The following is a 25,723-nucleotide window of genomic DNA, read 5'->3' on the forward strand; positions in this document are numbered from 1 at the left end:
TAACAGGTCCACAGCTTCAAGAAACTATGAAAAGATGACCATAATTAAGGTACAGGTTATCGTCAGTGTGACAGATTGTTAGTGAAGTTGCTGACTCTCTTACAATCCGTAACTTGAGTTGCAACACTACATTTTGGAGTCCAAGGTGAAGGACACAGATAAGAGTCAGCATAATATGAGAGATCTTGTGATAGTATAAAGAATTTTCAAGAAATAACTCAAGACCATACAATATTGTCTAGAACAACTCAAGTAAAGAGCACAGAAGGTATAGGTGAGCACATGCTGTAGTGTCACCCAATGATAAGTGGGTTAATCAAGAAACATAGCACTGATGAAATGGAATATTTTGACATTCTGATTCTGAGGTCATGAGTGGAGCAGAAATCTTGGAGATTGATGCAATAGCAGCATGACTTCACTCCTCAGTGTGGTAGCCAGTCAGCCAACTATACAACAGCTGCACAGCAGCTGATCATGAGATCACTTTCCCCACACACTTTGCAGCAGCAGCATGCAGTGTGCCTGACAAGGTGAGCTGTAAACAGTCTCAAGCTAAAACTTTTTTTAGTGGTGATCTGTTCATGAAGTGTTGTCAATATTCTTTGAGTTGGCATCAAAACAGAATTATATTTTTTTATTGTATGCCACCTATTACACACAGCAGGGGAAACAATTTAGACAAAACATAAGAAAACCTAAAAACATTAGATGAGCTGTCCTGTGGCATTAAACTCAGGCAGTGAAATGAAATAAATTAGACAACTGAAAAAGACAATTGGAGGGGTTATTGAAATAATATTTCAAGTTTAAATATGCAAGCATTAAAATGAAAAACAAAAACAGAGGAAATAGACTCAAAACTAGATAAACTATCTAATGTAGAAACATTAATAACTAAATTTACCTAAGCAGTTTCACAGTTACATATTGTAGTCCATCAACCATATTGGGTCTGAAACATGCAGAGTAGGAAATAGATTGCAGTAGTACCAGCCACAGGCAAATGTGGGTGCTATCACTTGCAAGATACAGGAAAGCCACCAGAACATTCCGAGGTGAACCGACCTGTCAGTGTGGGAAAAGTTGACACAGCAGTGCCTAACTATAAGAAGGTGATCATGCACAAGGCACAACAAAGCACAAACAAGCACAGCCTGAGAGCATATAAATACCAAGTCGTTCTGAGCTAAGGTCTCTCGTATTAGAATTACAGCTCTACTACCCCAGGACTGTGATGATCGCCAACTGGAATGCATTTGTGTATTGTGGATTAACTTTATGATATGGTAGCCCAACTTGAAAACATGAGAGCTGGAGCTGCCACCACACAGGACAGCACCAGTCCTGGGAAGCAGTCTGTATGCCACCAAAGCAGGATAGTGAGTCTTGGCCATTGTGTCACTTGCCTTTAGCCTGCTGGACAGCTAAAGTCTCTTGTATTAGAATTACAGCTCTACTACCCCAGGACTGTGATGATCGCCAACTGGAATGCATTTGTGTATTGTGGATTAACTTTATGATATGGTAGTCCAACTTGAAAACATGAGAGCTGGAGCTGCCACCACACAGGACAGCACCAGTCCTGGGAAGCAGTCTGCATGCCACTAAAGCAGGATAGTGAGTCTTGGCCATTGTGTCACTCGCCTTTAGCCTGCTGGACAGCAGTGGCAGCAGGATCCATACCATAGCACTCTTGGCCTTAGCTAGGAGGCCAACAGGACCTGTGTCTTGCTGACAGAGGCAGCTGTGTAATGTACCACTTCTCAGTTGGTGCCATGCTCTGTCAGCATTGCTGGATAACAACACACAGGAAGCCACTGGACATCTCACCCACACTGCTGCTTCCTGTATAGAACCACAGTGGGCAGCAATAACAAAAATATTAGGAGAATTTCTGGCTATTGGACTGGTACAAAATGGCACCCATTCAACCCCAGGCCACTTAACCAGTGTCCAAGTATTGACATCACCTTTCCTGCACAGTGTCTGAACCTACAGCCTACAATACAGTGACTCAGAAAATTTAAGAGTCCTCAAAATGCCTTGTTCATGGGAAAGAAGCTTGACTGCCTTGCCCTTTCTAAGATGAATTTTGTTAAAAATAAGGACCCAATGGATCTGTCACACTGTAGGGATAACAGGAGTCACATTTATCTAGTACCTGTCAGATGTAAGCAATGTAGTTTGGAATTTCTTTCAGCACCATGTACAGAATCAGTATGAATAGTGTATATCACATGTAATCATTATGGGCACATGGTTAGACAGTGCAGAGAATCAAAGTGGCTGATGGTTAGATGTATGAATTAAGTTAATGTATTTTATTTTGTGTGTCTTGCAATTGTTGGTATTTCAAAATGAGTATTGAGGAGGGCATGGCTTTGCAAGAGTCAGGGATGCAAGGAATATCAGAACCACAGGCACTTAATTATATTATTGAAAATTAATGCAATTGACAGTGGATAACTCAGAGTTACATATCCTGGTAGAAGGGCAGTTGCCACAGCAAAATAATGATATGGCAGCTGCAAGTTTAGCTGCTCCTTTCTCTGATAAATCAATTGTGGTTGTGCAAGCTTTTTTGGAGGATCTTAGGAATTTGGAAAAGGTGGAAGCGTGGTCTGAGACAGAACTTTTGACACTAGGAAAACTGGAGAAGCAAAAGCTTATGTGAGCTCTACAGGGGCTCTCAAGGATTCTGGAACATTTGAGGAATTTAGAAAGAGGTTAGTTCAAAGATGGACAAAACAAAATAGTGCCAGACATTTTAGGGAACAGTTGGAAATGGTCACAAAGAAGCATACAGAATGGTAGAAGAATTTGCAAACAGAATTAGGTAGATGTATGCTAAGGGGATTGGCTGAAACTGCATTACATTAGAAAGTGAAGCACCTAAAGGGAAGAAATAAGAAACAAATGGAACAGTTACTGTTTGTTATCTACACACATTAAAAAAGTTTTGCTTCACCCTGGTTCCCAGAACTCCTGAAGACAGACATTGACTGTGGATATTGTATCACAGACATAGCCCCTTTGACTGTTCAGAAATGTCACTAAACCCGCCCAAAGATGTAAACAACTATGCATGATCAGCACCTGTTAGATGGAGGGCATCCAGTCATCCCACCAGGAAGGAGGTACACAGCTCATGTTATCTGTAGTTCAACCATTTCTACATGGTCAATACTGCGGGTCAATCACAATGGCATTGTTCCTTTGTGCCAGGAAGGGCTCTCAACAAGGGAAGTGTCCAGGCGTCTCGGAGTGAGCCAAAGTGATGTTGTTTGTACATGACGGAGATGCAGAGAGACATGAACTGTCAATGGCATGCCTCGATCAGGCCGCCCAAGGGCTACTACTGCAGTGGATGATGGCTACATACAGATTATGGCTTGGACGAATCCTGACAGCAACGCCACCATGTTGAATAATGCTTTTCATTCAGCCACAGGTGTTGTGTTATGACTCAAACTATGCACAAGACCAGGGGTGGGCAGGAGTCCTGCACGTGTGCGGTGCACTTGCACGCGTGCAGTTAACAGGTGTTCTGCATGCACACAGGGGCAAGCTGGCCACCCGCTTAAATCTCCTCCCCACCATACCTTCTGTCCGCTCCTTCCTCTGCAATGCGTTTTGTTTCCTAGCTTGCTTTATTGAATGAAGGAATGAGATTAGTAGGAGCGCTTGAAAGATATCATGGTTTGAAAGAGTACCTATTACCTACAATATGTTTTATTTAATTATCACAGGTGGAGTGGAACAAAATTTCTACATAAGACAAATGCAAACAGTTACTTAAATTTGCATCACTGATGTTTGCTCTTAACCGACACTTACTAATTCAGCAAATGGTTTACCAGCTTTCGCTATATTAAGCGCAATCTTATAACTTGCATGTACCACTGGGATATTATTGTTGTCATACTGCAAAATTGAAAACAGTGCTCCATAAAATGTTAAATCAGTTAGATGAGAGACATGATGAAAGGAAGTCGCAGATCTCTCGTAGCCACAGCAACTACGACAGATTCATCTAGTATCGTCAGATCGCTCTTCTTAAGCTCAGTCAATTTACCCATCCACTCAGAATCCAACAATAAATTGTACTCCTCCTTGTGAAATTTGTTATAATGGCCTTCAATACTAAACTTCCGCTGACCAGGAAGAATACTGCCACATATTAAACATTTCGAATTTTCACGTTTTTGCTCAGAGAGAAAATGATTCTCCCATTACTTTTGAAAAGATGGCAAATCTCCACTTCTCCATTTCCTTGTTTCACTCTGCATTTTCTGCTTCTTGAACTACAAGGTTCACTACGTAGTGGTCGCTACGCATCAATGTCCACAGCTTAGCCTGGCACTACACTGCTGCAACCTGCCTGCTGTCGCCACTGCCCCAGTCGGTGATTGCACGTGAGCAGCACACGTGCAGCGCTGTGCACTCATGAGCCGTGTGCAATGTTTGTCTGCCCCTGCACAAGTGGCTGCATGATGCACAACTTCATTCTCAGTGTCCATGGCGGGGTCCATCTTCGAAACCATGACACCATGCAGCATGGTACAGATGAGCCCAAACACATGCCGAATGGACCGCTCAGGATTGGCATCACCTTCTCTTCACCAATGAGAGTCGCATACATCTTCAACCAGACAATCATTGGAGACATGTTTGGAGGCAACCCAATCAGGCGGAACGTCATAGACCTACTGTCCAGTGAGTACAGCAAGGTGGAGGTACCCTGATATTTTGGGGTGGCATTAGTGGTCATAGAAGGTGCCGTAGTGGCTGTACAATACATGAATGCTCTTCTCCAACCAATAGCGCAACCATATCGGCAGCATATAGTGAGACATTCATCTTCATGGACAACAATTCATGCCCCCATCATGCACATCTTGTGAATGACTTCCCCCAGGATAACAACATTCCTGTATGGTGGTACAGCATGCAATGTGTGGTTTTCATGAGCAATAAAAAGGGCATAAATGATGTTTATGTTGATCTCTATTCCAATTTTCTGTACAGATTACAGAACTCTTGGAACCAAGGTGATGCATAGCTTTTTTGATGGGTGTATACTGTCAGTGTGGTACAATGTGCAATTTTATTTACAACAAGTCACCATGACTTGGATGTAACTGTACTAAATATAGCTGCACAGTAGCTGAAACCAATCTGCAATGAACATATTAAAAATTTACAGCTAACACTGCCCTTCCTCCTGCCTTGAATTTTATGGGAGGCTGAGTAGAGGGGTGCTGGAGGCGTTTTTATGAGGGTAATCTTTGAAAATGTCAAGGAGGATACATACAAGGGTTCTGAATGATTTGTGTGCAGCTGTCAGAGTGGCAGCAAAATGTTATGAAATTGACATGCAACATGGCTTGCGAGCTAGATGGACAGTGTTTTCAGCCAATTTAAGGTGTTATGATATGGACAGACTGGGCATGTGCAGAAGCAATGTCACAAACCACAGGACAGTGGAAGTAGAGGCAGAGGTGAGCATAATGGTACCAGTAGTTTCAGAGATACAAGACGAAGAGAAAAGCTGATGTTAAACACCAGTGGGAATCTGAGGTGCAGCTATGGGCACTTCCAGTAAAATTAGATAGTGTGAAGTCATATGCAGGGTTGGATTGGGTGGTCAGAGGAATGGTAGGAAGGAAGAATTGCAGATGAAGTCAGACACAGAGTGCATGTTATAACAGCCAGTTGGGACATGGTGGATCATAAGCAATGTAATCCACTGTGTATATATATGTCACACCCTTGGGATTGGTGGACACTGATATTTTCTTGGAAACAATTCAGTTCAGTTTAGTTTAGAGAGTGAGCCACACATGCATGATAACTATGAAATAATTCTGGATTTGCCTTTATTGCATGAGCATTGTGCCAAAATCTACACTCACCATAGTATAGATTGTATAGGAAGAGGGATAGAGATTTTACACTGTTGGGATCAGTGGACATAAATTTTTGCTTGGGTATGGTTCAGTTCACACAATGTGTAGAGATTGCACCACATGTGTATGAAAGGGCTATGATGTGATTCCAGGATTGGATTTCTTACATTACTATTGGGTCAAAATCAATCTTTGGTAGCACTTGACAGAGCTTGAAGGAAAAATGTTTCACTGTTGCAATGTCACAGGGTAAGCCTATCAAGTATGACAAACCATTTAAACTGTGAACAATCACACTAAGACTTGACTCACACAAATGAAGTGTGGCATCAGGCATGTTGCTTAGTGAAGAGAGACCCTGTATGGTTACAGGAGGTAAATGGTGAATAAATGGAATCTGTGACTGCAGATAATTTCAGCACCAATGATTTAAGGTTAACTAATGGACTGAAGAGACAACAACAACAACTACAACAACAACAAGGGATTTCTAGTCACTAATGTGGTTATCCTGGATTATGGAGGAGGAAGGGTGTGGACACAAGGGGTGTTGGCCATGGACTGTTATCAAAGGCCATTAAATTGCATTATGAGGGAAAGTGAAGCACCTAAAGGGGAGTGATTAAGAACAAGTGGAAAAGTCACTATTAAGATTTAGGGGCTTCTTTTTTCCAAAAGAGCCATCACCAGCAATGCATGTTACACAGCACTGAATACCAATAGGAAATGAACCACTGATTTACTGCAAACCATACAAAGTTCTGAGATACTTGCAGCCAATTCTGGAGGAGTTAACTGACGTCATTATTAAGGAAAGTAATAGCCCATGGGGAACCAAAATTGTTGCATCCAAGAAATCTGCAGATGGATCTCAGAAATATAGGTTTTGTTGCAATTACAGACACCAGAATGCCTATCCTTTGCTGAATGTTACAGACACTGAGATATTTTTTAATGATGAACTTAAGAAGTGCTTACCATCAGCTATAAGTCCAGAGAACCAACCAAATACAGCATTTTCTTCACCATGGCGACAGTCTTAATTCAGGAGGATGCTTTTTGGACTGAAGAATGAACTTGTGACACTGCAGGGCTTATTGGACAGAGTTTTCAGAGGACTGAGGCCACATCAATACATGGTATATCCTGTTGATAAAATTGTCTTTGTGAGCCATAAGGTTTGGTGCCAGCACAGCTGACAGAGACAGTGTTACAGGAGACACATGATCATGTGTTAGCAGGTCATTGGAAATGTAGGTCTACCAACAGGAGAGTAGCACAGAGATACTCGTGGAGGAATAGGAAGTTGGACATAGACCAATATGTACCGAACTGTATAAGGTGAGCCCAGGGAGTGGATTTGTATCAGATGAGAGTTTCATTGTAGAGGTTACTAGATGTATTAGTGCCATTTCAATTGCTAAGAATTGATGTTTTAGGTTCCTTCCTCAAGAAATCTGCAGGGAAAGAATAAGTACTCACAATTATAGACAACTTTTTGAGATATGTGGAGATGGTCATGATGGCCAATTAACAAGCAGCAACAGAGGTGCAAGTACTAGAAAAAAATACACCTACATATGTACTCCACAAACCATCATTAAGGTTAGATTGTGCCAGAGCTACTCATTTCATTTCTTGTTTGACTCACAAATATAGCGAAGAAAAAATTATTGTCTAAAAGCCAACAGTCTGCAGTAAGGCAATTTGTCAAATGGTTTCCAAACATCTAGGAATATGGAAATTGCCTGTTGTTCTCCATTCATGGCTTGTAGGAGATCATGTGAAGAAAGGGCAAGCTGAGTTTCACATGAGCTATGCTGTCTAAATCCATGTTGATTTGTTGATAGAATGTTTGCTGTCTCAAGGAAATTTATTATATTCCAAACTCAGAATGTATTCAAGAATTCTGGAGCAAATGGATGTTAAGGAAATTGGTCTGTAATTATGTAGGTCAGTTCTTTTACCTTTCTTATATGCAGGAGTCACATGCCCTTTTTTCCATTCACTTCGGGCTTTTTGCTGGGTGAGAGATTTGCAATAAATGCAGGCTAAGTAAGAAGCCAATGACACAGTACACTCTCTGTAAACCTGAATTCGAATTCCATCCAAACCTGGCAACTGACATGTTTTGAACTCTTCCAGTTGTTTCAATATGCCACAGATGCCAATTTCTATGTCCTGTATGAGGGAATCTATAACAATCAAACAATGTTTTGTTTTTACAATACTCTTGTGTGGATGGTTTCTTAAAAATGAAACATAAAACTTCAGCTTTCCTTTTGCTGTCTTCTGTTGTCTCCCCAGACTGTTCACAGAGTGACTGGATCGACGCATTCAACCCACTTAGTGATTTTATGTATGACCTGAATTTTCTTGGGTTCTCTGCAAGATATTTTGTTAAGGTGTGATGGGGAAGATGTTGTATGCTTCACACATTGATCTTCTTACAGACACATCAATTTCTACTAACTTTTGCCAGTCAACATTTGCAAACTCTCTTTTGAACCAAGAAAGTGATACTCTCTACTTCCTCAGTGATTTCTAACTTTGGTTATTAAACCAAGGAGGTTCCTTTCTATCCTTAATCCACTTACCTGGCACATAGATCTCCAGAGCATGATTTACAATCAGTTTAAAGTTTGCACATAATCCCTCTATGTCCATCATACTGGAGCTAAATCATGTCCATTCACTCTCTAAGTGCAATATTAACAACTGCTTATTAGCTTTGTCTAGCATAAACGTTCTCCTGGCCTTCTTGATAGAGTTATTAACTTTAGTGTCAACTGTTGCTATGAGCGGGCCAGAGTGGCTGAGCGGTTCTAGGTGCTGCAGTCTGGAACCGTGTAACCACTACTGTCGCAGGTTCAAATCCTGCCTCGGGCATGGATGTGTGTGATGTCCTTAGGTTAGTTAGGTTTAAGTAGTTCTAAGCTCTAGGAGCTGATAACCACAGCAGTTAAGTCCCATAGTGCTCAGAGCCATTTGTTGCTATGATGACATCATGATCAATAATCACTATTTCTGTATTGATACTATCGATAAGGTCGGATCCATATGTACCTACAAGGTCTAAATTTTTCTGTTCTGTGTGGATTGTCTAATTAGTTGTTCAAGGCAGTTTTCAGAAAAGTGTTAAGAAGTGTTTCATAAGACTGTCTGTCAGTATCACATGCAGTGAGTCCATAGATGTTCCAGGCTATACACGACAGGTTAAAATCACTTCCATCAAATATCAAATGACCTGTATATTTCCATGATACTGACTGTTCCTTGAATTACTCTTAAACTGTCACAGCAGAATTGCTGAAACTGAAGCTCAGGGTACCTGAAACCATAGTGACAGTTATTGGAAGCAACTTTACACTCTATTTGTTCACGGAAGTTAGTAAGATTTTGTGTGAAGAGCTTGAGACACGTCCTTTACATCCTCAAGCTAAAGAAAGAATGGAAAGAGAGCGTGTAACTATAGGGAGTATGCTAGGATACTATTTGGACACATGCCACTGAAAATGGGATGTTTATTTAAAGTATATGATCTCAGCATACAACTCTAAGCATCACATGATTACAGAATTGTCGCCATACGAATTTGTATATGGTTATAAGATGCCATCACCATTTGATATGTTAAAAAAAAGAAGGGTTAGACAGGAGAGGCTCTGAGCACTATGGGACTTAACTGCTGTGGTCATCAGTCCCCTAGAACTTAGAACTACTTAAACCTAACTAACCTAAGGACATCACACACATCCATGCCCGAGGCAGGATTCGAACCTGCGACCGTAGCTGTCTCATGGTTACGGACTGCACGCCTAGAACAGCGAGACAACTGTTAGACAGGAGAATCTGTTAAAGAGTTCATAAGAGCAATGAAGGTGATGTAGAATAGGATGCACAAGGTTAACACCAGGATGTTAGGAAAGCAAAAAGAAACAGTGAGCCCTACAGTAAGAATGCTGCTATACAGCAGTGACCAATGGGTAATGTTACTGACTTCTTATGCTCCAAAGAAGAAGATGAAAAGTTTTTGCAAAGTATCAAGGGCCATATCAAATTTTGAACACTGCATCACCAGTGAATGTCAAGATTAAGTTGCCAGGGGGATGATAACTGTACATGTGGGGAGTTTGAAATCATTTCAAGGGAGTCCAGAAGCTATTCCAGGAATTATGGATTTGGACTAGAAGGGAAAAGTGAAAAATAATGTGTAGAGGAGTGAACATGAAGTTTTGAATGAACAACTAGATCATGTACCTTAACATTAAGACCTATAAGATAAGAATAGATTTAGATTTGTGTTTGTTAGATTTAAGTGTAGCCTAACTTAGTAGACGAGATGAACTGCTGTGGGGCAACATGGGATGTTGGAAGTAGGAAAGGGTAATGGTTATCCCTGTTCTCAGGTCGAATACACCAGGAGACAAGATGGTATGGACCTTAGCTATGCTGCTGATCATCATCAGAGTAGAAGCATTACTGAACCAGTACCTGGAATGACAACAAAAAGTGCAGAGCTACCATGAGAATTAAAACTGGTCTTGTAACCTGGTCTTAAGAACTTGCCTTACTATTTTAAACTAGCCATGCTAGAAGCAATGACCAATGGAGTAAATGTGTAGAACAAGGTACTGAGAGAAGGTCAGAACACCTGGGCAGTGAAGTTACTGTTGAATCATAAAACAGAAGGATTGCAAAAAAGAGGTGGTTAGGCCTGAATTGTACTTGCAACAGGTTAATGCACTTCAGATGCACTCTACTTCGATATAGTGATAGTAACAGTCAGTTGTTTCAACAGCGGAAGCTCACAGTAATGAAAATGTTGGAGCTAGATTGAAGTGGATTATTAACAAATGGAACATTTCATGAAATAATGGGGCCAACCTTCAGTCTACAAGCCGCAATTTTGGGAATAGCCCATCTGAGCATTTCACAACCAGAGGAACCTATAGAGCTGTTACCATCCATGAATCAGACTATGTTTTCAGACTTCAGGATCCAAGTTACTTCAGTCCATAAACAAACTCATCAATGAGCAGATCTGGCAAGTCTCCATGGAGAAATTGATGCAGCATATGAATCAGTACAGGAAGAGCCAGTAACAGAGGGAAACAATATTGACAATTATTATACAAGTTACCACAGTGACACTTACTCTGTTAATTGTAGTCCTTGTTAACATGTACAAGAAACAAAACAGGAGGCAAAGTTTAGATCCACCCACTATTCAGGTTCCTGTGGACTAGATTTCCAGATCCTAGAAGGCAGTAGAGGGAGCTATAAGTTATGGTAAAAGGAACTGACAGAGCTTAGGATAAGTAGTGTATCAGAGAACATAATGATAAAAGCAGTCTTCATGCACTGCTCTTTTGACAGAAAATGCATGTCCTTCAGGATCTCTCTAGGATTGGTTTTATAACCATTTCACAATAGTCACCGTTTCTGTAGAAGTTTCTTTTAAGTTGCTGTATACCATGGATGTTCCCTCTTACCACCAACTATTCTACTACACATATGTATTTATCTAGTACTTGGTCATCTATTTCTCTAGACATGAACTTCTATTTCTGTACATGCTAATATCAAGAGCTAAAGGTTTCAAGTTATTATTTGAGATTTGACACTACTGACGCTTTATCTAGTTTACAGAAGATGTAAATCTATATATGTGTTTTAGCTGCTCTTTTTGTGTTAGTAATCTTTTTGCTACAACTGTATCATGGTCACTGATACTAGTTTCAATGCAGACATTCTCAAGGATGTGTAATCTCTTATTTGGGTCTTTGAACCATCTGTATTAAGTAGTTTTCAGATAAAGCATTTGATATCAATTAAGTCTATTAAACTTTGACTACTTTGGAGAACACTGCATGAGCATGACTAACTGTCACATTACAGCTTTATACTTCTGTGAGAACTGTGCTCTCATCTTAACTTATGGGCTGATACTGTGTGAATACTTTTTTAATCTCTTTGATGCAAATGCCCCTTTCTTCACAGCTCTACATAAAAGAAATGGTACATTCCTAATATGGTACAGGTAATTCTTTACATGAATTTTGGTAACCAAAGATTAGAGCATCCCTTTCCTGGGTCTGTCAGTCCTTCCTTTCTCCCAAACCTACATGAAATTGGGTCCATCCCATCTTAAAAATCTGAGCTGTATACACAGCTAATTATCCTTAAATCTACAACTTTCAATGACAAAGTTTCTCTCTATCCTAATGACTTTACCTGGCTAGTTCAAATGAATGTTTCTTGACTTCTTTGTTCTTATATTCTTCACAATGCCATTAGTCACAAATATGTTACCTTCATATTTAATAAAAAGCTCTCAATCATATGCACTTGTCTTTAAAGGATGTTCATCAAAAACATTTTCCTTGTTATTAGAACATATTTTCTTTTACTCTTTATTATTAACGTGATTGTAATCTGAAAATTTAAAACAAAATCTATGAAGAAGTACCGAGAGTATCCATATGGATTTGTTACTTTTTCTTTCATTTATATAGGCACATACTCAGTACATATATTAAAACATAGACTCCCAAGTCTGTTTGAGGACATTTTTCTGTTAATCTATATTTTATTGTTTTTGTAATTAAAATATATGAAACGTCTACTTAATAGCTCTTTAATCTTTCATTCTTACATTAAAAGATACAATATATCCATAATGATTATGTTTTTGTTATATCCACACTAACCCTTCAGGTACTAGTGCGCTCTTCTCAGAGATAATGTGAGTTTTTTTAGATTAATTTTGTTCCAAATCATTAGCATTTTCTTATCACACATAATGCTAGTGCCATCTTCTGTAGCATTCGCCAACACTTGGCATGTTGTAGTATTCCATTTTTGTGTACATATTAATATGTCACCTTCTTCTTTAAGGCCTAGTGTTAGCACCCTTCCTTTAGCCCTCGAGCAATTGATGTCACTAACATGTTCATCTTACCACAATTAAAAAATCTCCTGATTTGCCCTGCTTCATACAAACAGTATTGTCTGTGTAATACGTCTTATGTGTGTTACTATGTACCCCTTGGTTCCACCTATGAAAACAGCTTGTAATTATCAGTATGTGGCACAGGATTTCAGTGATAGAAACATATGACTCTGGAGAGAGGGAATATAGAACAGGTACACCACCTGGGGAGGAGGGAAAGGAAATACAAAAATATAAAAAAGTGTGTTAGGACCAAATAAATAAAGAAGATAGATTCCAAAGGACAGATTCTCATACCATCCCCCAACCCATCATATCCTGCCTGATGGGTTCTTCACTAAGATGCAGGAGGGTGACATGTGGTCGGTATGCTCTACATAACAGATGCCTCCCTCTTTAACCTGCACGGGTCCCTAAAATTGATTCTAACTGCACCCCTATAAGCAGCCAGTAGAAATTGGGTAACAAAATGTCTGTCATTGGTAGTAATTGGTCTGTACAAAGGAAGATAAAGAAGTGTTCCCAAAGCTTAATTCTTGTAGCACTGCGAAGATGGCTGATGAAGATGTTCGATGTAGCTAGAATTATGACTGTCTGACATTGAAAAGGGTGTATTTATTATGCTGAGTGGTAATGATTAAAGTATCACTCTCAAGGTCTGTGAAATGTAAAAGCTTTATTTATCAGAGGAAGCACACTCAAATATATAGCAGATCCAAAAAATGAACACAGGAGACATTACGCATGAAAGTAGAATCATCCCTGAATGTTAAACATTAGCTTGTAACAGGGAAATGCTGTATCTATGAACACATTACAATACAAGAAGTACAGCATGCAGAAGCTCAAAGAATAAACTGTCACTGCTGCTCCTGCATGGTGTTGATGGCTGGTGTATAATTGAATCTGACTGCTGCAGCAATGTAGTCTTAAGGTGCATGCATCTGTAGAACTCTGTGAGCTGGGGGAATAGGTCAGACTAGTAAGCAAGTATTGTTGACCATTAGAAAGAGGTAATGATCCTACAACATCAATATGCATGTGCATGAAATGTAAAATTTTATCAGGGAAATCACCAACTGGTGCCTGCACATTATGTGACACTTCACTACATTGACATTGCAGACATTTTCAATCAGTATTTTTTCCCATGCCAAACAAAATGGGAGATGAAATGTTGGATGGACTGCAGCGTGTCACAAGTTGTGTAGTGTGGCGATACCTGTAAGACACCGCTAGCCCACAGTAGGCTGTCAAAGGCTTGTCTATGAAATTCAGGTGGTAGGAAAGGATGAGATCTTCCATGAGAGACATTGCAATGCAGCTTGACATCTTCACCAGGAACACTGATAAGCTGTAACTGTAATGCAGATGTAGCACTTTTTAGGAAACTCTGGATCTCCTAGTCATTTTGTTGTGCATTGGTGAGTTCTGTGAAATCAACAGGGCCTGACACACTGTTGATACATGTAAGGCAATAAGCAACCACACTGTCAATTCCAGAAATGTACTTAATGTCAGTGGTGAACTAAGCTTTAAATTCTTGATGGTAATACTGATGAGGTTATTTTGGTTTAGCCATACAGCATTTGTCATTTAATAAGCATTGGATCACTGTGCAAGGCAAAGGTACAATGGAAACATGCCCATGCCAGAGAGGAAGATGCACAAAGGGGAAAATGAATATGTATCTGTATTTTAATGTTTTGTTAACCCAATATACATTTTTTGCCCTTCAACTATCTGTCTTTTCCATCCATGCTCCTGGCCAGACATGTTGTGTGTGTATTGTACACTAAGTATATTTGTGTATAAATATTTTTATAATATATCTTCTGGAAAGAGAGACAGTATTTTTTAATTTCTAGGTTATTCATACTGGAAATGATACCTGGATGCATACCAGCCTGCAATCTTTGAGTATAACAGTGACATTACTGATGATTGTATTGTACTGCATTCTTTACCATGGTGATGGACAACATTTCCCTTTCTTCAGAAAAGAAGTGGTAAATAACATTCTGTTCAAGTAGAACTAACATATCAATCAATTTAGACTGTTTCATAGATAGTCATAGTGAGATACTGTGGAGGTGCAAACTTAGACATGTGAATTGCTGCTGCTGAAATCATCCGCCAACCACACATCTCAAAATAATCCACATTATTCACACCTCCCTTATGTCATCAGTACTTAAATGACCAGTATAACTAGTGACCATAAAAAGGATGTCATTAAAATATATAAAAAATGTTATAAAATTTTCCATTGTATTTATTATCTATTGTTTCCTTTGTTGCATGAAATGAGTAATATTTCCAAGAGAAAGAGAGAAAGGATCACGAAAGAGGGATATTCATGTATAGAGAATAAAAGTATATGGAATTACCTGAAAAACAAATTAAGAAACCCATGAAGAATGTTGCAAAATTCTAACTTATAGCTTACCTGGCTGCACTTTTTTCTAACAGTAGTAGTAGTATCTCTGCTCTCTCATCCTATGAACTGGAGCATTCTAAATTTTAGTAAAATAATCATTTTTTGGCTGAGAATTTTGAGTGAGGGTAAATGCAACATCAATGAGTTCCAGTATATGTTTGCAACACATCACAGGGTAATTTAGGAAATTTTCTCGAAGTAATTAGGAAAGGAATATTCATTCTAAAATTTTGCAATTAGTAATTTACAATGCACAATACATGGAGCAGAGGATGGTGGTCTCATCACACAGAGATATTAATATCAGTGGCAATGAGGAACAGCTGAAACAGCTAAAACTGTACAAGGCCCCAGGGCCCAACATGATCCCTGTCAGATTCCAAACAAAATTTGCAATTGCATTAACTTCTCTGTGAACCATAATATATCACAGATCACTCAAACAAAAAAGTGCACCCAGTGGTTGGAAAAAAGCAAAGGATACACTTGTCTACTCAAAGGTTAGCAGCAGAAGTCATTCACGAAACCACCATTTCATATCATTGCCATACATCTGTTGCAGAATCTTAGAAAATAATCTAAGCTCAAACTTAATGAGGTACCTGGAAGAGGATGCATCCTCCTTGACAACCAGTATGGATGCCAAAAACATGACTTATCTGAAAACAGCTACTAGTAATAAACAGTTACTAGTAATAAGATCTTCTTGGTCTTCACTGGAAAATTATTCGTGTACTGTCCTGGGCTATGTTTAGAACGTCAGACATCTAACTTGGACTTGTGATATGTGACTTACAAGGGGTAATTTTGTGACAACTCCTCCACAAAACTAGTATTTTAGAGCAGTTCCCAAATTAAAAGCATGTGAGGTTCTTTATTCAATTATTAAAAAGTTTATGACCCAGATGTATGATTTAATGAATTAATGAGATTAAAAAAGTGAAAGGAATTGAAATAGTTTAGGTATTCAACATGATTTGTTAATGTCACTATGAGCAACTACAGTTTTTTTTTTTTTTTTTTTTTAAATAACTTAACACTAAGACTCAAGGCAGTGAAAAAGGAAGTATTTTAATTTTAAAATCAGCATATTTAACTATAAGAAATTGGAAGAAACATAAGTATCACAACAAATAATGTTTTCTATACCCTAATATTAAAAAAAAATGTACTTGTTTATTTGACTTTTGAATTTTCTTCGAAAATGTTCTCACACCGAAACCTACAGAAGTCGGACACTCAGATTGGTACTACAAGTTATACATCAGTAGAGTATCAACCCAAAAACCAATTTAGTTTGTTCTATGTGCTGTCATCCAGTAGAACATGCACAAACAGTAATCAAAAGTAACACCAGAATGACAGAGGACAGGAAAACCATATCTGTGAATGATTGTATTGTAAAAGTCATGGGGGGAGTTGGTAGAGTGTAATATCATTGTACCAAAGGTTCTGGCTTCAAACCCTACTGATGGCAATTTTTTTTAACTGTTTATGCATGTAACTGTTATAAGGGGGAACATTTTCGTGATATGCAAAAGGACTTTTTGAAGTTTGTAACAATGTTGTTTTGGCAGTCTGCTTTCACTTCATTAGATGAAATTAGCAAGCTGTACATTTGTATATACAGTTCTGGTGTACTGTCAGACATGAGTGACAGAACAAACACCACTCATGATGAAGCAGCTATTGTATTTGTAGTTTAACAGAATAAACATCAACAATCAGAACGGCAGAATGAAATAACAATTGCATCACACTTGCAGAAGTATTATTAGTCCAATATAATGCCGTCCCATATAACACTTTCACACATAATAAAGCAAAAAAAATTGTCGTCATTCAGTTACAACCCAGTACCCCACATATGATGATCTAACTCTACACAAACACCCCCAGGTAATCTATGTGGATAAATTAATCACCATTATGGCTTTCCTGTATTCCACAGTTCTGTGTTACTTTTCATTGAAGTTTATGCCCATTCTGCTGGGTAACAGCACATATTTCGAACTAAATTGGAGTTTTGGTTGATCTCTATCAAGATTCAATGTTTAGTACCGATCTGAGTGTCTGACATCTGGTCATTTGTGTACCAGTGGTTCTATGACCTTGCTGTAATGTTGTGAACCAGAAAGCTATGTGCTACAAGCTACAGATCATAAGACATCTCACGTGTTTCCTGCATATCTTAATGAATGAAGTTATCTGAAAAACTATTATTCAGCTTGAAGAGTTCAAGAACCCATAGATGGTGACAAGAAGTAAAGTATGGAAAAATCTCTTTCAACTGAGGTGCCACACATTTGGCTGGGAATTTGAGAGGAAGGATTCAAGAGCTGAAACCCACGATCATCCATATCAGCTGTAATCTGACAAATTTAGCTGAATAACCCCATACAAAAGAATTACATCTCTGTCTTTTATATTTATAAGAGTACCCACACCACATTACTGCAAAAAATACCTCTTTATATGAAATTCTTGTGGTGTGGGCCCCTTTGTTATTCAGGCACTAGGTTAGTCCTAGAAAATCCTATGCCCAAATGTAGCCCTGGTACTGTCAGACTGCTTTTGAACTCCTAGAGTTACCTGTGCACTTTTGTTCACTGCCTCTAAAGAATTGAAGCTATTGAAGATAGCTAGGCTGAAGCCATTGTTCCTACTAAAATGGAATATAGAAGTGGGTGAGTTCAGTGTTCCCTTGGTGGTAAGGTTATTAGGGGACATTTACAAACTCAATATGGGAAATGACAGGGAAAGAAACTGGTAATATCATTTCAAACAAATGTGCCAGAATTTGTCTTAAGTAATTTGCTAAAACCATAGAGAACCTAAATCTGAATTTACAACAGTGTATCTGAACCACTTTGAGCTCAAGTAAGGGTACAGTATTTTAAGTACTGTGCTATTTCGATCACTTGTCAAATGACAGATATTTCTTAATACTTGAAAAGCTCTTCTGCTTTCACCATACTTTTTACTTCAGTCCCTTTGAGTTTTTCTTTATTCTTTACAAGCTTCAACCACTAAAGGTCTTGTATTCTTTTTAGCAAAGTGATGTTAACAAGTTTTGGCAAGATTTTTTTTTTACTTTCTACAGATATAAGTAGTGAAACTGAACTTCCAACAGGGATGTCTTCTTATAGTGATAGTGTATTTACATTTGCATGTCAGTATATATACTAATTAATGATAACTAAAATAACTAAATGGAATCTTTCAAGATAATTAGTTACATTTACAGCCATGATATAAGACTAAACATAAATGTTATAAAAAAAATGTGCTGTAGATTTGGAAATTAAAGTTTTAACAAAATAAAAATTTAAATTAATAATCAAAAGAAAGAAGCAGGGTGTCCTCAGACTATCAGTAATCCATAGGTGGTGTCAAGGAATGGTGGTAAAGTGATTCAAAAAATACAGTCACTCCAGTTAAACAAAAAGAAGTGCTTAAGGCTAAAAAATGATTCAGAAACTTCATTGACTAAAGAGAGTGCAAATATACATGTCAGTTTTGTGTGTGATATGAGGGCAACTGACAGATGGATTTCTACTTGATATTTACAAGTCAATACCTAGGTGCAGTATAATGCTATTAATTCTACTCAAGATGGTGATTTTCATTAAAACCAGGTCTTTCTATGAACTTCTACAATTTCACACACAGAAATATACCTACAAAGTGAAGTTCAATAAGTTCTAAGAGGTTTTGCCACTTATTTCAATGCTATCACATTAATGGATTCACTGCCTTCCTGTATCTGTAAGTGAGGCCTTTATTCTATATACATGTTTATTTTATTCTGTCTATGATTCTTATTTATATACTGTTGCAATCTTCCCACCTGTCCTCAATTTCTATTAGTATCTTGATCATAATCACATTGATTAAATGAGAGGCCAAAGTTAATTATGTCTGCAAGTATGAGAGGAAGCTGAAGTCATGGTCAGGATGGAAAGCTATATTGCAGGTGCCCATTTTAGTAAGAACTAAAGGGGATCCAGTACAAAGTCAACATGGACAACCCAATCAATGAAGATAATTGCAGGACAAAAAGGAAGCTGCCACTGTCAGTTGGGAACAAATCGGAACTGAGGGCAGTTATTCATCACAAGGCACACTGTAGAATATTGAAGAAAGTAAATGCTTTATGAGAAGAGCATAACCACATCAGGAACAAATTAAATGCAGTGTGAAATACAGTGAAAGAGAATACTGTTAGAATTGGAGAAAACTGTTGGAATCAGATAGGAGGATTTATATAAAGGTTTAAGAGTAAATGATACACTGGTAACAGATGTGTGTAATGTGGTAAAGCTCTTCAACAACCACTGTATATCAGTTACTAGTAAGACGGGATTATCAGTTTGAGCAAATGTTGCACTGGAATATCAGAGGCTAGTCATTCCAAGTAACAACAGTAGCATTAATGTGACCCTAGATACACTATAAAAAGCAATATCTACAATAAAAAGATAAATAAAATAAATTAAAAAATTAAAAATATGGGCATTAGTATAGTATACTGTCAAACGTAAACGTGAGTTTAGCGATGTTTTAATTTATTTTTATAATAAGCTATTTGTCACTGGTACCCCTTATGGCTGGTAGTAAAATTATAAATTTAAGTTTCTGCTCAAAGAAGGACATAAAGAAACATCATCAGGCTTTCATCCCATTTCTCTTTTGTCAGCCTTCTAAACAAATTTTGAGAAGATAACATATGTGCAGCTTCTTAGCAACAAGATATAAATGGCATATTGTCAAAGACACAATTGGGATTGTTCAGGGATTCCCATACTAAGAAGGCTACTTACACTCACAGTGAAAATGTAAGCAATTATGCATCGCATTTTGGGCCACTATATATTCTGTGATTATTCAATGATACTTGATTGTGCAAATTAATAATGTGAACAAGAACAATACACAAAGCCATAAAAATCACTTAGTGTAATCTACAAATACATCCATTATTAAGGAAGATATATTATCAATAAGCCACAAGAATCCATAAAAAAATTTCTACTAATAATTCTTGTTACAGTTAACGGCCGAATATATTTAAAATATGTCATGTAATGTAAGTTTTGTGTAATAACTGAGTTCTATGCCCATCAGCACAGAAATGTGAGATGCATATATTAGCTGTGAAAATGATTTTCTTGTGACTATGCTTGGCTGCAATTAGAATTATCTTATGTCACTTCAGTATGCGTACATTTACATACTTATGCTAAGTGTTGTTAAGGCTGCTGTAGGGTGGGACAGATGAAGTGAACGAGGAAGTAGTGAGGGGAAGGGAGGAACAAATGGAAGGTAACAGTGAGAATAAAGAGACAAAGAGGTAGCAATGGAAGGGGCCCATAAAATACAAATGTTAGAAATGTACTTTTGTAAAATAATTATTAACATCTTCATTGTAATTCTCATACTAAGTTCCAATTACTTAGATGGTGTATTTGGATTGCACTGTGATCTGGACTCTGAACCTCTTTGCACTTACCTTCATTACAGTATCTCAACCACTCAACACCCGAGTGCACTGAGACTGAGAAGAAAGTAGCTCTTGCAATAAAGATAGCAACCAAAGATGAGGAAGGATGTGTATGTTATGTTTCAAAGAATTGTATGATCTCTCTCTCTCTCTCTCTCTCTCTCTCTCTCTCTCTCTCTCTCTCTCTCTCTCTGTGTGTGTGTGTGTGTGTGTGTGTGTGTGTGTGTGTCATTATTATTATCATTTTACAAATTTGAGGGAGAGGGAGGCATATTTTATACAAAACTGGAATACCAGCCATGCCTGTCTAAATATTTTCACTGAGCAATGTGAACATTTAACAAACAAATATGAGGAAAGGCAAGAAAAAAAAAACATCCGTAGCTCAAATATGGGTGGCATGAGATCATCTGCAAGCATTTACTTCTATATTCATTCAAAATAAAAAAAACTATATTCAAAATTAGTAATGAAAGAGAGAGAGAGAGAGAGAGAGAGAGAGAGAGAGAGAGAGAGAGAGAGAGAGAGAAAGAGAGAGACAGAGAGAGAGAGAGAGCAAGAAAGCGTGAATTCACAAGGTTAGTAAAAGCAAAATATTTTGTAGTACCTGTGTTTGTGTCATCCGTTTCTCCATCAGTAATCTCTTCTGGTTTTTCTCGGTTCAGCATGTAATCTGGAAATGTAATATATTTTGGCTGACAAACATAAATAAATGTTTGTGCAACAACAACTATAGTCACAAAGCAGTTCATAATGTACATTATTTTTCTTTTCATACAAAATGAATCTAACTACTCTGGATTTAACATTCATCATTTCAATTCTACATAGGTATTGATTAGAATGAATGTTTGCTATAAAGTGAAAATAACAGCTGAGACCATTAATCTAATCAAAACTTACGTTTAAAAACATGATCACTTGCCCTCTTCCCAATTTCAGCAAATGGCTGCTCTGAAATTAAAAATATTGGCTTTCATTTATAATTTTTTATGAAAGATTTTATTTGCAATATGTAAAACTAAAAGAACTGCATCACTGTTTGATTTGCAGAAAGTGAAGCATGGAATGCTGAATGCAAAACATCATCATTTAGTAAATATGAGTATGTCTCTAAAACGTTATGTAATGCGAAGGCTTTTTTCAAATAAAAATGAACTATTGTATTTATTAGCATTTGAAAACAGTACAACATACATGGAAAGTCAGTTGATAACACAATAAATTCTTCTCTTTAGAAATAAATACTCAGAAATAGAATATTGAATTCTGTAAAGGTAAATGGTAATGCAGTAATACTGGTGAATCAAATGGGGAGGAAGACCATTAACAACTTTATTTTGAAGAGCAGAAAGACATATATGATGGTTGAATGAAAAGTAATGCCTCCACCTTCTTGTGAAATGCCGATTGTTCTTGAAATTTCTCTCTGAGTGATATGACGATTGTTGTGAATCAATCTGTCAATATTTTGCTTGTGAAACTCCGTGGTTGCTGTCACAGGATGTCCAAATCTTTGTTTATCACAGAGGTCAGATGTTCCCACCTCAACATCTTTAAACTCACTTGCCCAACAACGCACAGTACTCACATCAAGACAATCACATAAACTGCTTTCATTCTCTGATGAATTTTCTTTGGGATGACACCTTCTGCTGTCAAGAATTCAATGACTGCACATTGCTTAAATCGCATTGACTGACCATCTGTGAAGGATTTCATACTTTGCACTGAGACAACATAACCATTCAATGCTAAGACTTTTAATAAAACAATGACAATGGAAAAAATGGAGGAAATGAGAACAAAGAATATTCTATGTGGTAACATGAATCAGAAACTACCAACAAAAATGTACTGTGAGAAGGTTGGTTGTCAATGAGTCAGAATAAACAGATGGGAAAAATGGGAGAAAAATTAACGATAAAAAGAAAAAAGAATAAAAGATAGAGAGGGCAAAGAAGAGATAATACAAAAAGTAGACAATGCCTCTGTTTTCTATTTTGCTTTAGCTGACATTACACAATTTTTTTTTTTTTTATACAAGTCCTCTTGGTTGGACTATAGCTTCATACAACACTGCAGGCACAAAATTATTACAATATGCAGTAAATAAACATGAGACTGCATGACAAGAGATGTGAAGAGCTTGAATTAATGCTATTTAGTGATGAGCATGAGCTAAACACAAAGTGTATACTTCTCATCATATAATCTCTGAGATACATCTGAGGTGACTGTGCAGCATAGTGACAAGCATAAGCCAAATACAAAATGTATAATCTCTGACACATTTATTCTTTGCTTTTTGTAAGTATTCTATTGTTGCTCATATTTAGTCGCTTGGATAGAAAAATGTCAAGTCATAGTTACAGTATTTTATGTTGTGAAGAAAGTAAATGTTTTAAATCTACAACATTTTGGTGATCCCAATGTGATATCCAGTTTTAGTTGATGTCTCATACCACACTGCATCATGTGCTACATACGGAACATCTGCATCAACCATGCCATGCATCTTCTACGTATTTCACAATCATAAGTTTGTAATGCAACCATCAACTGTTGACCTGGCTACAGGCACATTTATCAATCACGTTATGGTTAAGCCACCACCATTCTGGCAACAGAACTTGGTTTTATGGTTCTTGCATCTAGAGATTCAGTTTGTGCTAGCTCACATAACTGCTGACAGCACAAAATACAGCTACATTGTCACTGCTTTAAATGATCACATGGCTACAGAGGTGCTGGACATTCTAGCATCACTGTTACATGACCATCATGAATGCCTTCCTCATCTGCCCATCACTATCTGAAACTAAACAGCTAGAGGAGTTACTCTGAACTGAAGAACTAAGCATTTGCATTCCTTTGCAGTTACTGCACTCCCTGTTGACTCTAGTGAGTAAAACCATTAACAAGAACATTTTATAGAATATCTTACTGACCCATCTTCCATTTAATGCACAGGAGATACTGACAGCATGTGCCAGCAATCTGGCCACATTCACACAAACTTATTGCACAAATTGCTAATCTGCAGTCACAGTGTTTCAGTCACCAGTCCCACCATCACTGCACACCAAGGAAGTGCTGATGCTCTCATCTCAACATGAGAGTCTGTTGGTACCATAGATGGTTTAGTTCAGAGGTAAGGAAATGCAGTTCCCAGTGTGAGATGGGAAATGAATCACGAAGTCACTTATGATGGTGATTGACTCCTCAGATGACAATTGTCGACTGCTCATCATGAAACATTACATGAAGTTGCAGTTCTTAGTGAGCACAAGTGCTGATGTGTCAGTATATCAATCTGGCCAGCTACTCACTACAACAGTGAAGACAGCCACCTATTCACCACTAGTTGTGCCACCTTTCTGGTGTATGGTCATGTCATACTGGTACTAAATCTAGGCCTCCTTCATAAGTTCAAGTGGCAGTTTGTTGGGGCAGATGTGGTGCACTCTGTTCTCAAGCCACACATTTTTTCTTTCTATGGACTCTTCCATGAGCTCCATCATGCTTCCCTCCTTGACACTACTACAAACTTAGTTAGTCATGGATGTGTATATTATGCAGATGATACCACAGTGCAGACATTCACACGTGATTCTCTGTTTGTATAACTACTGAAGCAGTTCCTGGAAATCACTCAGTAACACATTCGATGATGTATTACATACTGACCATATTAGTATCGGCAGTACACACTTGACCTCATCATTTAACAGAGCAGAGAAGTAACAAAGCAGGAGTTTCTTCATGCCTGCACAAGGAATTTGCTGCTTATCGAGCAGTACTGGGCATCTCCACTCCATGTAGTCCTGATGAAGAATAACAGATGAACCCATTCAGGGATTATAGACAGCTCAACACCAGGACTATCCCTGCTCATTATCTAGTACTGCACATTGAAGACTTTGCTTTCAATATCCATGGCAGAAGCATTTTCTCCACATTGGACTTGGTGCATGCATTCTATCAGATACCTGTTGTTCCAGATGATATTGCTAAAACTGCTGTCTGCACCTCAATCAGACTCTATGAATTTTCCAGAATGCCTCTCGAACTATAAAGTACTGCACACATCTTTTCAATAGTTCATGGATGAAGTCAGGCATGACAACAACTAACACACTTACACCAAGCTTTTAGTTATCTCCATTCAACTGGATCACTTATCAATCTGTCAAAGTGCAATTTGGAGCAGCTGAGGTCCAATTCCTGGGTTATACCCTCAATTCCCACAGAATATGGCCACTACCGGATAAGGCTGAGGCCATCACTATCTTCCCACATACTTTAACAGTTTGAGAGTTGCAACAATTTCTCAGCAACATCAAATTTTACTGCTGATTCGTCTGCCACCACACATTCTTAGATACTCCTGCGAGTGACTTGCCGCAAGGGTCACCAAAACTAAATGATAAACTGCTGTGGACTAGTGAGGCCAAGTTGACATTTACCAGAATGAAGATCACCATTGCAGATGCTATTCTGTTAGCACACCCAGTTCTGCAGGTGCCTCTTGCTCTAATGGTCTTCACATGTACCTCTATAATTAGTACCATACTGCATCACTAATTAGATGTACACTGGCAGCCCTTTGAATTTGCAGCCGTAAGTTATCATCATCATAACAGAGCTGAGTAAACCATGATTGTGAATTACATGCAGCATGTGCCACCATTTAGAAATTCTGCCATAGGCTTGAGAGACAACAGTTTACACTGGTCCCAGATGACAAGCCATGATGCACCCTTTCAGTCAGTGACCAGGCACACCATCACCATGCCAACTGTGCCACCTTTATTATGTAGGACAGTTCACCTCCTGCATTATCCATATTGAGGGAGAACTGAATGTACCAGTGGATGCTCTCTCTCGGATGGAACTCATCACACATATGA

General features: G+C 38.1%; 1 protein-coding gene across 5 annotated transcripts in view; it reads right to left on the bottom strand.

The window, feature by feature from the left end:
- Nucleotides 1-25,723, bottom strand: part of LOC126277958 (uncharacterized) — a 226,444-nt gene that overhangs the window by 43,254 nt on the left and 157,467 nt on the right. For all 5 annotated transcript variants that reach the window (XM_049977578.1, XM_049977579.1, XM_049977577.1 and 2 more), the window contains 2 exons: nucleotides 21,714-21,764; nucleotides 21,418-21,483 (listed from right to left, as the gene is read on the bottom strand). In XM_049977578.1, the coding sequence (XP_049833535.1) occupies nucleotides 21,418-21,483; nucleotides 21,714-21,764 (117 nt within the window). The remainder of the gene's footprint in view (nucleotides 1-21,417; nucleotides 21,484-21,713; nucleotides 21,765-25,723) is intronic.

Source organism: Schistocerca gregaria, chromosome 6 (genome assembly GCF_023897955.1).
Source record: "Schistocerca gregaria isolate iqSchGreg1 chromosome 6, iqSchGreg1.2, whole genome shotgun sequence".
Taxonomy (NCBI): Eukaryota; Metazoa; Arthropoda; class Insecta; order Orthoptera; family Acrididae; genus Schistocerca; species Schistocerca gregaria.